A 15,243-nucleotide genomic window follows, 5' to 3' on the forward strand; every position below is an offset into this window, starting at 1 on the left:
GTCAAAAACTTAGGGGACTAATGCACCTGCTCTTTTATTTATCATTTAATTTATTTGCTGCTGTTGAAGTGTAAAATATTGTATTCAATAAATGATCTATTTTGTGCAGACATGACTTCCTGGATACCTTCATACAGAAATCTTCATCATTCACAAATTAAACGGTATTATATGAATACACTGTGGTCACGGTGTGTTATGTAAAGTATTTCCAAACAGCTATTCAAGTCATTTAGTGAAAATTTCTTTAAAAAAGATCTTTTTTTTTTTTTTAATATCGCAATATAATATCGCAATATATTGCAAACCTAAAAAAAATCGCAACAATAGTTTTTTCCAATATCGTTCAGGCCTAATGCATGCATTGTCAAATCTGTACAGTATGTATGTCAAACTGTACTATCAACACCTACTTTCTTGTGCTGATCTTGTCTGGCTTAATTTCAGCTTTTTTATTGAGGTCACCAAGCGATGTGGACACATAGAGGTCCTTGGCACCGGTGGGCACCCCAGGCATCTTGGCGGGCGTGTTCAGTCAGAACTCACAGTTAATCAGTGCTCTTTAACCGCTTCAGACATGTCTGAAGATAAGCACAAAAAATATACACTATATTAAAAACATGTTCATAAGACACAACGGCATACCTGACTAATGAGCGATGAGTCAGAAAATTAACCTTTCTTTAAATATGTGATAACGCAGGCGTATTGTTTTAGGTATATTGTATTTAATAGTTTGGTGCAAATACTTTTCGATGTTGAAAGTTAATCAAAAGCTTTTAAGAGGGAAAACCTACTCCAGACAACAAGTGGTATGCAGGTTATCCTGCAAAATATCTAGCCACAATAGACCCTACCCACGTGACGTCACAACTCCTTCCTCCTGACTGGTGCCGCCCAATTGTCTGTCAACACATCATGTTTACCTGTTACGGCTACGTACATTCCTCCTATTTACGACGTGTTTTTCTGCTCGTTAACATTAATAATCAAAATGGTGAAGGCGTGTGTGGCGGTCGGTTGCAATAACAGAGAAGATAGATGGAGAGACTTGAAGTTCTACCGGATTCCGAGAGACCCGGAGAGAAGAGAGCAAGATGGGCTGCTGCAATTCGATGAGAAAACTGGGCTCCAAACGGTTACCACAGATTATGTAGTAGTCATTTTATATCTGGTAAGATGCATTTAATATATATTTAGAGGGTTTTGGGCTGACAACCACAATTAAGATCATTGCTAGGCTAATCGCCGACAACATACACGTATGTATGTAGTGAGAGTGCTATCGCTAAACCATATAAACATTAAAAGCCCTAACTCCATTGACAAACGACATGAAATACATTAGACTTGACAGTGGTTGTTAGCAATAACAAAAGATTTTGAATTGAAAATTTCCTAACTCACCTTTCCAAGCACAAGATAGATTCCTGCCGAATTTTCGTGGAAGAGGACCTGTTTCACCCAACCAGCAACGAAGTATTTATAAGCCTCCAAGCTCTTAAAGTTTTTCAAACTTTCGTGAGAATAGGCTGATTTTGTGTGGACAAGATAGTTGTACAGTTCAGGGTAGCTAGCAGATGTCAGGCAAATACGGCGGAGACAGCGGGTCGAAAAACATCGATTTAGGCATCAAATATGGATGTGGCGAATGGATAAACTGAAGCTTTTCCACATAACGCCTTTTATGCAACGCATCAAGTGAGTTTACGGCATCCGAAAGCACCGGGTCTTCCATGAAATGCATTATAAATTGCTTGATCAATTGAGACCATTGATAATACAGACACAAAATGATGGACAAGGGGGCGGAACCATACAGCGAGCACGTGATTTTGTGACGTCGGTGGGTAGGGTCTATATGCATGTGTGGGACATCATTGGAAAGCCTAAAATCTCAATTTTTGGGGGGAAGAAAATTTTTGAACAGGAAGGCATTCATCTTTTATTTTTTTAAACAGCCAAACCCTAACTGGAGGTGAGAGCATGAAAGCATAATTAAAGACGCCATGATTTTAACGAGATACTATCGCATACAAAATTCATGTAGCATGTATCACCGAGTGTCAAGACCAGTGTTGTTAATCTTACTGAAAAAAAGTAATTAATTATAGTTACAAATTACTTCTCCCAAAAAGTAATTGCGTTAGTAACTCAATTACCTGAATGTAAGAGTAATTAGTTACTTGGCAAAGTAATTGGTGATAATTACTTTTTTTTTTTTTTCCTCAAAAAAACAAAACAAAAAAAACATTGGCCATACTATGTGAAGTTTTTTGTGAAGGTTTTTGGTACAACTGGCCCGAGCCCAATTCTTTACCCTAATTTACTCTTTACCCTGAATCAACTGTTAAAAGTTGTTAGAATTGCTCTCATTATTGCATTAGTTCCCTTCTCTCTACTTTCGACATATGAAAGTTTTAAAACTGTTTCATCATTTAAAGATAGATTCAAGTCAAGATTTTGCCGATTTAGAAGTGTTTTATATAAAAAGTTACTTAGCTTCGCTAGGAAGGTTCTCTACAACAGAGCCGTCCTAAAAAGCCTACTGCTTTAAGATGGCGACTGTTTACTAACGCATCTAGTGCCATGTCTGTCATTTTGCATCTAGTTATAGCTATATACAGTACATGTGATATCTACCATAACATGCGGGCGTAGTTTGAAGGCTATCGGCTACAACATGTATTATTGGAGCTACCTAGCATCGCGTTTGTTCGGCGTCACAACTTCCTTGCCTCCTCCACACTCCTGCTCTGCTCTGTCGTCTCGGTGAGTCCGTCTCCCTCAGACTTTTCGACCAATATAGTAACGCATAGTAACGCATGCCTTTCCGTCCTCAGTAACGGTAACGGCGTTGCCAAGATGAGAAAAGTAATTAATTAGATTACCCACTACTGAAAAAAATAACGCCGTTAGTAATGCCGTTATATTGTAACGCCGTTATTAACAACACTGGTGGCGAGCAATGTGGTGAAGAATGACAAGCGATGATCTTTTTCTCAACACGCTTAAAAATACTCAACGCGGAGCATATAGACCCCACTCACCAATGTCACACAATGACGTGTCGCTGTATTGTGCCGCCATATTGACAGTCATTGTGTTTCCGTATTCTCAATGGTCTCAAATTATCGTGCAATTTATAGTGCAATTCATGGAAGCCCCGGTGCTTTCAGACGCTGTAAACTCATTGGATGTGTTGCGTTATGTGGAAAAGCTTCGGTCGAGCCATATTTTATGCCTAAATCGATATTTTTCGACCCGCTGCCTACGCCGTCTCTGCCTGACATCTGCTACCCTGATATCTACAACTATCTTGTCCACAGAAACTCAGCCTATTCTCACGAAACCCACGTAAGACCCTTTTAGTTTTCTAAAATGGCAACAATCCAAAAAAAAAAAAAAAGTTGACTGCGATGGCCGACGCTTCAAGGATAGGTGAATATTGGACTATTTCTTCAATTCAATACACAACAACTGCGTCTGCCTCATTTGCAAAGAGACAGTCGCTATTTTCAAAGAGTTCGATGTGACGCGATATTACCAAACAAGACACGCTGACATCTACGACATTACAAGGAAGATACGCAGCGAGAAATTATAGATACTTGAAGCTAGTTTAATTTCACAGCAGCAGTATTTCGCAAGAGCCTGAGTGTCGAAAGAGAACGCCACAAAGGCGAGATTGTTGAAATTATGAATTTAAAAAAATAATAATAAAGCAAATGTGACACACAGAAGGGCTTGCTAAAAATTGTTTAAATATATTGTTCTACGTAAATCAGCCAAGGTAGCGCCCCACATTTTTACCACACCAAATCTGGCCCCCTTTGCAAAAAGTTTGGACATCCCTGTTTAACTGATGATCCATAGACGAGGCCAGCTTCTTTCACATGGTACCAGCTAAATATTATTCAAAAAATAATGATGGCGGAAGAAATAAACATCTTGAATTTGAAACTGTATGTAGTCGGCGATTAGCCTCGCAATGATCTTAATTGTGGTTGTCAGCCCAAAACCCTCTAAATATATATTAAATGCAGTGTTTCCCACAGGATTTTAGGAGACTGTGGTGGGAGGGTCTCTGACCATAGGATTTTTTGAAACTGTGGTGGTGGGCTGCATCGGAGTCGGACAGCCACACCATGTCATGCCACGGCGAATTTTTTTTTTTTTTCATTATTTTTTCCCCCCCAAGAAGAACCATAACAACGATATATTTGAAATATTTCATTAGCTAGGCTAATGTTATAGCTCTCAGCTACGGTACATGTATGTAAAATGCGTTGCTGAGTACAGCTACGTTACCCTATGTAATAATGCGACTTTTTTTCTCGTAGCAATAGTACGACTTACATCTCGTAGTGACTCAGGGTTGGCAAACTGTTGAAAAGAGCCATATTTGACCCCCCCCCCCAAAAAAACTGATACAGTATGTCTGGAGCAGCAAAAAATTAAAAGCCTTGTACAAGCCTTATAATTATCAATACTAGCTATATTAGCCTACTATAAAAATGACTAAGTTGGCTAGAAATACATAATTAGCCTTCATGATTAAATGTTTATTTTCCCTGCAGTGGATCCTATAGCGCACCACGTGACCACTCTGTTGTACGATGACACCACAAGTTTAACTTCATTACAATATTAATGAATTGAAAGAATGTTTGTATCATGTTTGTCCTCCTAGAAATCCTATTAAAACAAAAAATATATTTCCCTCCCCCATCTTTTTCCATTTAAAAAAAAAAAAAAAGAAAAAAAAAAAAGCTCCGAAGCAGCACTAAAGAGCCGCATGCGGCCCAAGAGCCGCGGGTTTCAGACCGCCGTCGTAGCCCTCCTTTTTCCTTTTTATTTGACCCTCATAAGTACTACATTACCACAACAATAACAGTCCTTCTGTCAACTGACCCATTTACAGGACAGGGGGAATTCTAATGGCCGTGTAAATAGTTTTTCTTGATTCGGTGAGAAGGTGAATAGTTTTTTCCCCGTTGTTCGTGAACTAAATTTCCACACAAACGCACATCGAGGTACCATTAACTTAGCAAGGAGAGGTAAGAGAGTCATTTTTCGAGTGTCCCAGAGCTCGCGAAATTGTGAGGGGGGGGGGCGCATTTATCCAACTTTCGTCAGCCATAATTGTCTGAAGTTGGCGCGTCGGTGTTGTGCCAAAAAATAGCCACTCCACGCGAAATGTCCCCCCGACGGGAGCGCCCACACGTCATTCGTACAAACAGCCTTTTCTTACCAATCGATGGACACGGAAACGACGTTCTTGTACCGTGAATATGTATCATTTTACTCTGCTTGAACTAATAAATACTTTACTGTGACCAACGCTCTGAAAATAGAGCAAGGCTTTATTTTGGGCCCCGCCTCTCCGCGCAAGTTCAATCAAAGTTTGCTTTCCGTCCAAGACGGCCGTCCACCGCTCACTTTCGCCGAAAAGTCCGATCGAAACTATTGTAATGCCCCGGATATGGGGAAGAAGGAGAGAAGTCTGTATTTGCTTACCCACTCGATTGTGGTAACAATAATAAAGAAAAACAATAACAAAATAACAGCGGGCTGCTACGACATGCGACCGCTATCTCTCGCTATCTCGCTCGTTCTCCCATTCTTCCTACTCGTTCCCCTTGCGTCTCTTAAATAAATAAATAAATAAATAAATAAAATACTATTCTGAAATGCTGCTCTCGCTCGCGCGGGTAGTAGAGTGGAGTGGGCTACAGCTGTGTAATCGGCTGACTGACGCATCTGATTAGTATCTTTTTTTTCCGGGGGGGGCGCAAACGAGAGTCTCGTCCATTAGTGGGAAACACTGTAAATGCATCTTACCAGGTATAAAATGACTACTACATAGTCTGTGGTGATCGTTTGGTGCCCAGTTTTCTCGTCGAATTGCAGCAGTCCATCTCGCTCTCCTCTCCGGGTCTCTCGGAATACGGTAGAACCTTAAGTCTCTCCGTCTATCTTCTCTGTTACTGCAACCAACCGCCACACACGCCTTCACCATTTTGATTATTAATGTTAACGAGCAGAAAAACACGCCATAATAGGAGGAATTTACGTAGCGGTAATGCTCAAACAAGACGAGCTGACGGACAATATGGCGCGGAGGCGTGGTTGTGACGTCATGTGAGTAGGGTCTCTACCATTTGCAGCCACCACTGATAGTCATGGTTGCCCAACTTTCCATCATGCATTTGGGCAGAACAGTTAAGTCGCTACAGTATCATTTACTGACAGCGCAACAAAAATAATATTCCTATCTCTCAAAAAAAAAAAAAAAGTCACAAAAAGAAAAGCGCTCAATCAAAATAGCTATGCAAAATACACATAAAGCTTAGACTTCGGTAAAACTCTATTCAAACATTTCGTTTAGCTCAACAAATACACTAGATGGCAATATTTAGTCACAATATACAAACTATCAGAGGTCTCGTATGTTGTGAAGTCAACACTCAAATGAACGTAAGGTACAATGAACCCGGAAACTACGGCGTCCGCCGAGGGGCAAAACGCACTAGAAAAACTTGGCGAGATCTCTAATTTAAAACCCGTCTTTCAATCACTACCTTATGTAGTTAAAGACACTGTGGAAGAACGGCTGTGACGTCACCGCTCGGCGACGTCAACAAAGGTGAGCTATTAGTTTATTTTCTGATTGAAAATTTTACAAATTTTATTAAAACGAAAACATACAGAGGGGTTTTAATATAAAATTACGAAACTTGTACTCACATTTATCTTTTAAGAACTACAGTACAAATTTTTCTATCCGTGGATCCCTTTCACAGAAAGAATGTTAATAATGTTAATGCAATCTTGTGGATTTGTTGTTATAATAAACAAATACAGAACCTATGTACAGTATGTTGAATGTATATATCAGTCTTGTCTTTCCATTTCAAGAATAATTTACAAAAAAATATGGCATATTTTAGAGATGGTTTGAATTGCGATTAATTACGATTAATTAATTTTTTATCTGTGATTAACTCGATTAAAGATTTTAATCGTTTGACAGCCCTAATTTTAATATGTTGAATGTGTCCATTTTTGTGTCTTTTGGAGCAAAAGAAAAATGCCATTGCTTGGAGTGGGCGGGCACGGTGTCTTCCGGGCTGAGGAGGTTGTTGGGGTCAAAGTGCATCATTCGCTGTCGCCTTGTAAATCTGCACTGCTCCCTCGGGCCTGGCATGAATGCTACAGCATTTCTATTCGGAATTGCGACATTGGTCGAATGGAGACGGAACCATATAGATGCAAACAGGAAATTTTTTGTCTTCTCAGAGAGTCGCCATGTAAACGGTGTATATTTAGAAGTGTTTTTACTTTTTTATAGCAATGATTTTGTTCCAGCTCTAATCTTAAGCAACGTAAACTGTGATTAACTAGATTAAAAATTGTAATCGTTTGACAGCCCTAGTTATAATACTTTGATATTCAAACCCCTCTTAATGTTTTTGTTTTTATAGAATTTGAAAAATTAGTATTTAGTAGGTCGCCATTGTTGTTGACAAAGCAATGCACACTGGGCGTTGACGTCAATGGGCGACGCTGCTCTACTTCCACAGCGTCACTCGTTAGCTCCATAAACATGTCGTCGGTTCTGCCCTTCCAATTTGAACCTGAGCGTAAAAGTGTTGAGCAGGAAGGCATGGTCGATATTTCACAAGACTAGCAGCAAAAGCAATTCAATGAAGGTCTCCAGCGGGATTTGAACCCTCATTTCCTGTGCGACAGTCGAGCATGTTGACCACAGGACTATACTTCCGCGTGGCGTAAATCATGATGTCCCTTATAAAGCAATCGCAACCCACATGCGTTGTCTGTCTGTGCGGTAAAACGTGAAAGGGAAACTTGACTGAACAGAAAGTGCGGCTAGCTCTGATCACGGAATTAAAAAATGCGGCTAACTTCAGACAGGAAGCAGACAACAGAACATAGGGATTACACTAAAGGGTTCATTGAACACATAAAAAAAAAGGGAGACAGAAAAAGGGTCCGTGAGATGAAGTGGGGATCAATTTTTTTAAAAAAAGAGGGAAAACCGCAGTAAGAGGCAGACAAACAAACATTTGTAAAATTACCCAAAAATAAGGAGAGAAGACACTCAGTTTTCTTGGCCAAGGAGAGCAAAGGAGGGACTAGATAGATAAATGCTAGATTACGCTGTATAGTCGCCAAAATTGATCTAAGGAAAAAACCCTCCTTTGCTCCTTTCATTAGGGGTTTGTCCTAACACAGAAAGGGTGCTGCCCTGAAGGGAGGGGGAAAGCAAGCTGGAGACACCCGTGTGATTTTGGTTGGCTATGTGTGAGCATGTAGGTGGAACTAACTAAATACACGTGTGTAAGCAGGGCACAGGTAAAGTGGTCAGAACGACCCAGACGCTTCAGTTATGCAACGCTGCGGCCATGGAAGATGTCCTCGAATGGAAAATTGTCCTCGAAAGTCTAGACGTAAGACGCTGAAGATGTCCTAGAAGGTCTAGTTACGCAATGTTGCGGCCATGAAGCAAGGCAGTTGTCATCCCCGACCCTATTTACTCTTTGTAACACTTAAACATTATACTACACCCTAGTATAGCAAGCAATAATCATTTACTGGTTATATCAATAAGAAAAATATGTATTATGCATGTATTAGGTATGTATGAGCACAAGCAGATATTCAATCAATCAAGCAAAAATTCAATCAATCCTCGATAATTAACTCAACAAAAGGGATATAAAAACTGTCAAATGGCAGCAAGTCAATATCTTGGCAAGCCGCCTAGGATCGACACTGCTGATGAGCTGGAATTGGATGCAAGTAAGACATTGGGAACTCATCCTATAGCTGTGTTACAAAACAATCTGACCGGCAGCAGAACGTGTCATAGTCATACTAGCTTCACTTGCTAGCTAGCACAGCTATTCTCTCAGTCCAGTCCAACTGCGTCATCACCCCTAGCGCCCCTTGCGCGTGTAAAACATGGCGCCCTCCGTAGGTCAAAACATGTCCTAAATATTATAGATTTTTAAATCCATGGCAATGATATCTGTTCTCATAACATTTTAGTGAAAAAGAACAAATGTAGCTTATTCGAGGCTACAAGTCTTTAATTCAGAGGTTCCCTTTAACCCTTTACACTCCACGCTGTACAATTGGAAACGCTGGTGCATCCTAGGTTTCTCAACGCCTGTATCAAATTAATCCCACCAAGTATCAACCAGACTACAAAGCCATCAGCAAAACCATGCAGCACCAGAAGTCGCATTAATGTTAAGAAATACTCATCATTGATTAGCAACAGCATCACAATGTTATCAAAAATAATTCAGACTTACTGTACTTTAAAAGTGTTGTAACTTCAAAATATGCACACATTACTTGTATTTTTAATTTTTAACATTTTGTATGGCTCTCACGGAATTGCATTTTTAAAAAAATGTGGCGTTAATGGCTCTCTCAGCCAAAAAGGTTCCCGACCCGATATAGAGGAATAGTCGCTCTTTCATTCAACGCCAGATGGCTGCGCATGGTAACTAAATGAGTTTTCTTGAGTTGACTTGAGTTGAAGTTTGCGTCAGTGGCCGCCATTTTGCATCTGTGATGTTTCATATCACGTCTCTGCTGGATTAATCAATTTTTCTCACAATTATATCGACAAACTGGTATCACAACGACAAGGCAGGGGTAGAAGGGGTGTAAAACACCAGTAGAATAGCGTCAGGTCCTTAGCAGGCGAGTAGAAGCAATGAATTATGCCGAGTGTGAAGATGAGTTCCCAATAAGAGGTGACATGGATTCGGAGGAAGAGGATTTGACTAACAATGGCGTTGATCCCATCCCAGAAGGTAATGAGATGAAATAATATAGTAATTTTTCAAGAACAGACCTCTTCCAGATTTAAAACATGTTTCATTTCATTGGAAAGAATAGAAAATGTTGTTTTTTACTTATCATGACAATGTGTATTGTTTCCACAGTATTGTCAAAAGTGCCATTTTGGGAATGTAAATGATTCTGTGCTCATTTGCTTAACCTCGATGTGCAATGTCAAATTAAAGCTAAGATGTTCAATTTTTAGGATTGATTGTCAGAACCTTTGTGAGATTTAGTTTGTCAATCAAGCAATGTGTGTGATTTTCCATATTTGCCATTTGAAATTCTTTAGCTTTAGCTTAGCTTTAGCTTTTGGAAATAAGTTCATGACATCATCCTTTGATGACAGGAATGCAACTAGGCATGTTTGAATTGTTTTTGGGGTTTTTTAGTATTTAAATACTCATTGAAAAAAGAAAGAAAAAATGTGAAATTTACAAGTTTTTTATATGTCAATCCAAGATCAACCAGCCCACCATTTTGAATAAAAATGTCAAAAAATGCTGTCCATCGTTCGTGCTGTAAAACTTTTTGTTTGTGCTGCTTTCGCTTTTTAGATATTGAGGGATTCGAGTGATGACGTCCCTCGCAGCCCTTGCGTATCCTAACTCCCACGGCGTTACCAACTCTCTCCATAACAAAGGGGTGTCCCAACAACTTGCACAAATGTAGCACAAGCGAACGGCAACCCTTCGAGTCATAAACTTCATAATGTATTGACGGAATACTGGGCGCGGGGCTGATTCATAGGGGGCTAATCTCCGTCAAAGCTGACCGAGTGGAAACACTAAGAGCTTTTCCCGTTGAAAATTCTTGTTAATAAATGCTTAAATCCCTGAATTCTCTATAGATATGTAGAAACAATTGCTAATAACTAAGGCTGTCAAACAATTAAAAATTCTAATCGAGTTAATTACAGCTTAAAAATTAATTGTAATTAATCGCAATTCAAACCATCTATAAAATATGCCATACTTTTCTGTGAATTATTGTTGGAATGGAAAGATAAGACACGAGACGGATATATACATTCAACATACTGTACATAAGTACTGTATTTGTTTACTATAACAATAAATCAACAAGATGGCATTAACATTAACATTCTGTTAAAGCGATCCATGGGTAGAAAGACTTGTAGTTCTTAAAAGATAGATGTTAGTACAAGTTATAGAAATTTTATGTTAAAACCCCTCTTAATGTTTTGGTTTTGATAAAATTTGTAAAATTTTCAATCAAAAAAACTAGTAGCTCGCCATTGTTGATGTCAATAATTACACAGTTCTCATGGTGGTGAAACCCATCAAATCAGTCGCACCCAAGCGCCAGCAGAGGGCGACAAAACACAACAAGTGGACATGACACTGTGCTGTCATTTTAATCTGTTTGAGCGGGGCATGTGCGTTAATTGCGTCAAATATTTTAACGTGATTAATTTTAAAAATTACCGCCCGTTAACGCGATAATTTTGACAGCCCTACTAAAAACCTGACTTTTAATTAGGGTTGTTCCGTTCATGTTTTTTTGCTCCCGATCCGATCCCGATCGTTTTAGTTTGAGTATCTGCCGATCCCGATATTTCCCGAACCGATTGCTTTTTTTTGCTCCCGATTCAATTCCAATCATTCCCGATAATTTTCTCCATCATATACATTTTGGCAATGCATTAAGAAAAAAATGAATAAAACTCTGATGAATATATCCATTCAACATACAGTACATAAGTACTGTATTTGTTTATTATGACAATAAGTCCTCAAGATGGCATTTACATTGTTAACATTCTTTCTGTGAGAGTGATCCACGGATAGAAAGACGTGACTTTGTATATTGTGACTAAATATTGCCATCTAGTGTATTTGTTGAGCTTTCAGTAAATGATACTGCAGCCATTCAACCCAAATGCATGATGGGAAATGGACTGTGCGTAGTGCTACCAATTGCTATATCTTCTCTGCGTTGGGAAATAACATAAGGTGTTAAGAAAAAGATCAATAGCTACCTACCTACATAGGGAGAAGGATTGTAAGGCTTTAGCCTATTTAAAAAAGGCTCCAAAGGCTGCCAAAATTCACTCTACTCATTTTACGCTGCCTTTTATCTCTCTAAATGGGTAAAACGGCGCCATTACTGATTGAGCGCGACAATGCGTGAGTGGGTCGTGCAACGCATGCATTAATTGCGTTAAATATTTAACGTGATACATTTTTTAAAAATTAATTACCGCCGTTATCGGGCTAAATTTGATAACCCTACCTTAAGCCTAAACTAAAGACTCTGGATGAGTGTCAAATATTATGTCTGTAACGTTAAATACAATTAAAAAAACAATTAAAAAATATATATATCTATACATTAAAAAAAGGCATGGCCGATATTTTTTTGCCGATTCCGATACTTTGAAAATGACGTGATTTGTAAAATTTTCAATCAAAAAATAAACGAGTACCTAGCCATTGTTGATGTCAATAATTACACAGTTCTCATGGTGCTGAAACCCATCAAATCAGTTGCACCCAAGCGCCAGCAGAGGGCGACAAAACACAACAAGTGGACATGACACTGCTGTCATTTTAATCTGTTTGAGCGGGGCATGTGCTTTAATTGCGTCAAATATTTTAACGTGATTAATTAAAAACTAGGGCTGTCAAAATTATCGCGTTAACGGGCGGTAATTAATTTTTTAAATTAATCACGTTAAAATATTTGACGCAATTAACGCACAAATGCCCCGCTCAAACAGATTAAAATGACAGCAAAGCGAAATGTTTACTTGTTGTGTTTTTCGGAGTTTTATCGCCCTCTGCTGGCGCTTGGGTGCGACTGATTTTATAGGCTTCAGCACCCATGAGCGTTGTGTAAGTGTGACGGGTCCCAAAAATGGTACCAGACAACAAATACAATAGTCTGTGGAACAGACAAAAGTGCATGAGGAACGAGGACACGATGTTGCTCACGTGCTGTCCAAATTCAGTCTTTTTAATTTCAACATCATGACTCCAACATCACATTCACATCCGCTTAAATTAAATGTCTTCATGCTCAATAAAACGAAAACCTATTCAAAATAATATTTGCAGTTACAAGAATACATATTCTTCCAACCAATAACAGTCTTGCTTTACTGTGATCGATACAACTGACATCTGTTGTCCTTTTCAGCTGTACGACATACTTTCGCCACAAGGGGACGCGCGCGGACGAATATAACGGTTTCATTGTCACTCTTTTCTTTTCACATCAACAAATAATCATTTTACACGTTCTTGAACAATACAGATAATGTACAGAAAGTTCGCTAAATACCTTTACTAAACAACATGTCCGCTATATACATTTATTGAACAAAGGTGGGAGAGTATTGACTACAAGTTTTGTATGACGCAATCTACAATTGTACAGCAGAGGGCAAAATAGCCGTTGCTATCACTTCGCCATGAGAACGCAGTTTCTTTTCACTTTCTTTTGTCAATTAAACTTCTTAAATGACCATCATACTTGCTCTTAACATACAATCAATACAACAAAATTACATTTGACTCAAAATTAGTCAACATTGGTGAATACTGACCTGTGGAACAGACAAAAGTGCATGAGGAACGAGGACACGATGTTGCTCACGTGCTGTCCAAATGCAGTCTGAAATAGTGTTGTATCGGTCGCGAACGATTCGTTCTTTTTGAACGAATTGTTTGGGTGAACGAGACCGAACTAATCACCATCTGCACTGATTCGTTCTATGAAGTTGGTGGCGCTTGTTCGCTGCGTGGGAGGGCGTTGAGCAAGCGGCAGCGTCTTCTGACATCGCACACGACCAATCAGACGCCAGCCTCATTGCGTGCAGGGGAGGGAGCGGAAACAGAATCAAGGCGTCTGTCACTCATTTCCACGTGTGGCCAAATAAGCAGCAAGCGTGCAGGCAGGGGGGAAAGACTGAGTTTTGTCACTTCCCGTTCAGTGATTCGGTCCTCCGGTTCCTGACCTAGCTTGCTGCTAACTTGACTTTCCAGTAATGACTATGCGGTGAACGAGTCATAAAATGAAAGGAAATGACTTTGTCACATATTTGTTAACGTGGAGCCTATCAAATGCTGCTCAAACAGACAAAAACACCGCACAAATCTAGCGAGCATGGTTTAGTGTTCTTTTCTCAACAGACTCGGGACTGTACCTATGACGATATACTGTCAAATTTACAGTAATTTAAAACACGCGTAGCTACGAGGCAAGCAAAAGCTGAGCTGCGGTCGCGTGACGGCAGTGAAGCGGGCAGAGAACTGTCACTATATGGAGGCTTCATGGCAGCGATATTTACCTCATATGTGCACAGAAAAAAAAAGAATATTTAGTATGATCACCATAATACTGATTTGCAATGAAACTGTATATACATGTCAATTTTTTCCGAGTGTTTTTTTTTTTTTTTTTTTTTTCGTGTCAGAGGGTGTCGGTTGGTTTGACAAATTATGTCAATCCGTCCATCATGTGCTACTCAAGCGCCCAAAACAAAGCGCGCGGACACGGGAGATGTCGCAATATGTCTACATTTTTCTTAACAGACTAATGAGAGTAGAAAGGCGACATCATAAAGAGCAAACAATTATTTCTCGTCAGCATTTGACGATCTGAGATGCGGGGACGACAGGGGAGCTGACCGGATTATTTTATTTATTAATACCAGTGCAAAAATTCAATACGATCGTCTTAATAATAAAAAACAAAAATACAACAGAGCGAGAGGTAAATATGATGTGTTGGTCGTTCCATATTTAAGAATTAAACTTTCGATTTATTTTTATTTTCGTGACAGCAAGCATGCCGCGTTGGCTGGTAGAAGCAGCAGCATTGTATATGTGAGCAAGATCATGCTGAAGAAAGTCCGTGCGCCCCCGACCCCAAACCCCCACTTCCCCCTCAAAAGGAAAATGTTTAACCGTGTCCTAAATCGAAATGCAAGCACGAGCCATGACTTTGCTCTCTGACTTTGAGCCCATAGAACTAAGACAGACGACGCGGAAGTTCTCCCTCGCTTTTGGAGCAGCGGGAGGGAGACGAGGCTGTCTGTGAAAGCAGAATGATATCGCCTGTCACTCATTTCTGAAACTACGACGAGTGGTCAATGTGCAAGAGAGGGAGGGACCAAGCAATGTCACTTCCCGTTCAGTTATACTGCGAAGCGGTCTTTGGTGATTCGTTCGGCAACGTCACTTCCCGTTCACTAACCGAACGATTCATTTGGGCGGGGAGGGAGATGAGGGGGGCGAACGATTCGTTGAACGATTCGTTTGAACGAATCTCTTTACTGAACGAACCGGAATGGATTCGTTTACTCAAGTGAACGAGAGATCCCGTCACTAGTCT

At 39.8% G+C, this 15,243-nt stretch overlaps 2 protein-coding genes across 5 annotated transcripts in view; one reads left to right on the plus strand and one right to left on the minus strand.

Moving 5' to 3' along the window:
• The window catches only part of LOC130911982 (ubiquitin carboxyl-terminal hydrolase 8-like), a 28,789-nt gene extending 14,768 nt beyond the window's left edge, over positions 1 to 14,021 (minus strand). For all 4 annotated transcript variants that reach the window (XR_009062514.1, XM_057829702.1, XM_057829695.1 and 1 more), the window contains exons 1-2: positions 13,454 to 14,021; positions 414 to 581 (exon numbers count right to left, since the gene is read on the minus strand). Coding sequence is in view for 3 of the 4 variants with exons in the window: in XM_057829702.1 (XP_057685685.1) it covers positions 414 to 517 (104 nt within the window). In the remaining variant the exon portion in view is untranslated. The remainder of the gene's footprint in view (positions 1 to 413; positions 582 to 13,453) is intronic.
• The window catches only part of LOC130911811 (zinc finger and SCAN domain-containing protein 2-like), a 98,830-nt gene that overhangs the window by 75,963 nt on the left and 7,624 nt on the right, over positions 1 to 15,243 (plus strand). The window lies entirely within an intron of this gene.

This window comes from Corythoichthys intestinalis, chromosome 1 (assembly GCF_030265065.1).
Source record: "Corythoichthys intestinalis isolate RoL2023-P3 chromosome 1, ASM3026506v1, whole genome shotgun sequence".
NCBI classification, from domain to species: domain Eukaryota; kingdom Metazoa; phylum Chordata; class Actinopteri; order Syngnathiformes; family Syngnathidae; genus Corythoichthys; species Corythoichthys intestinalis.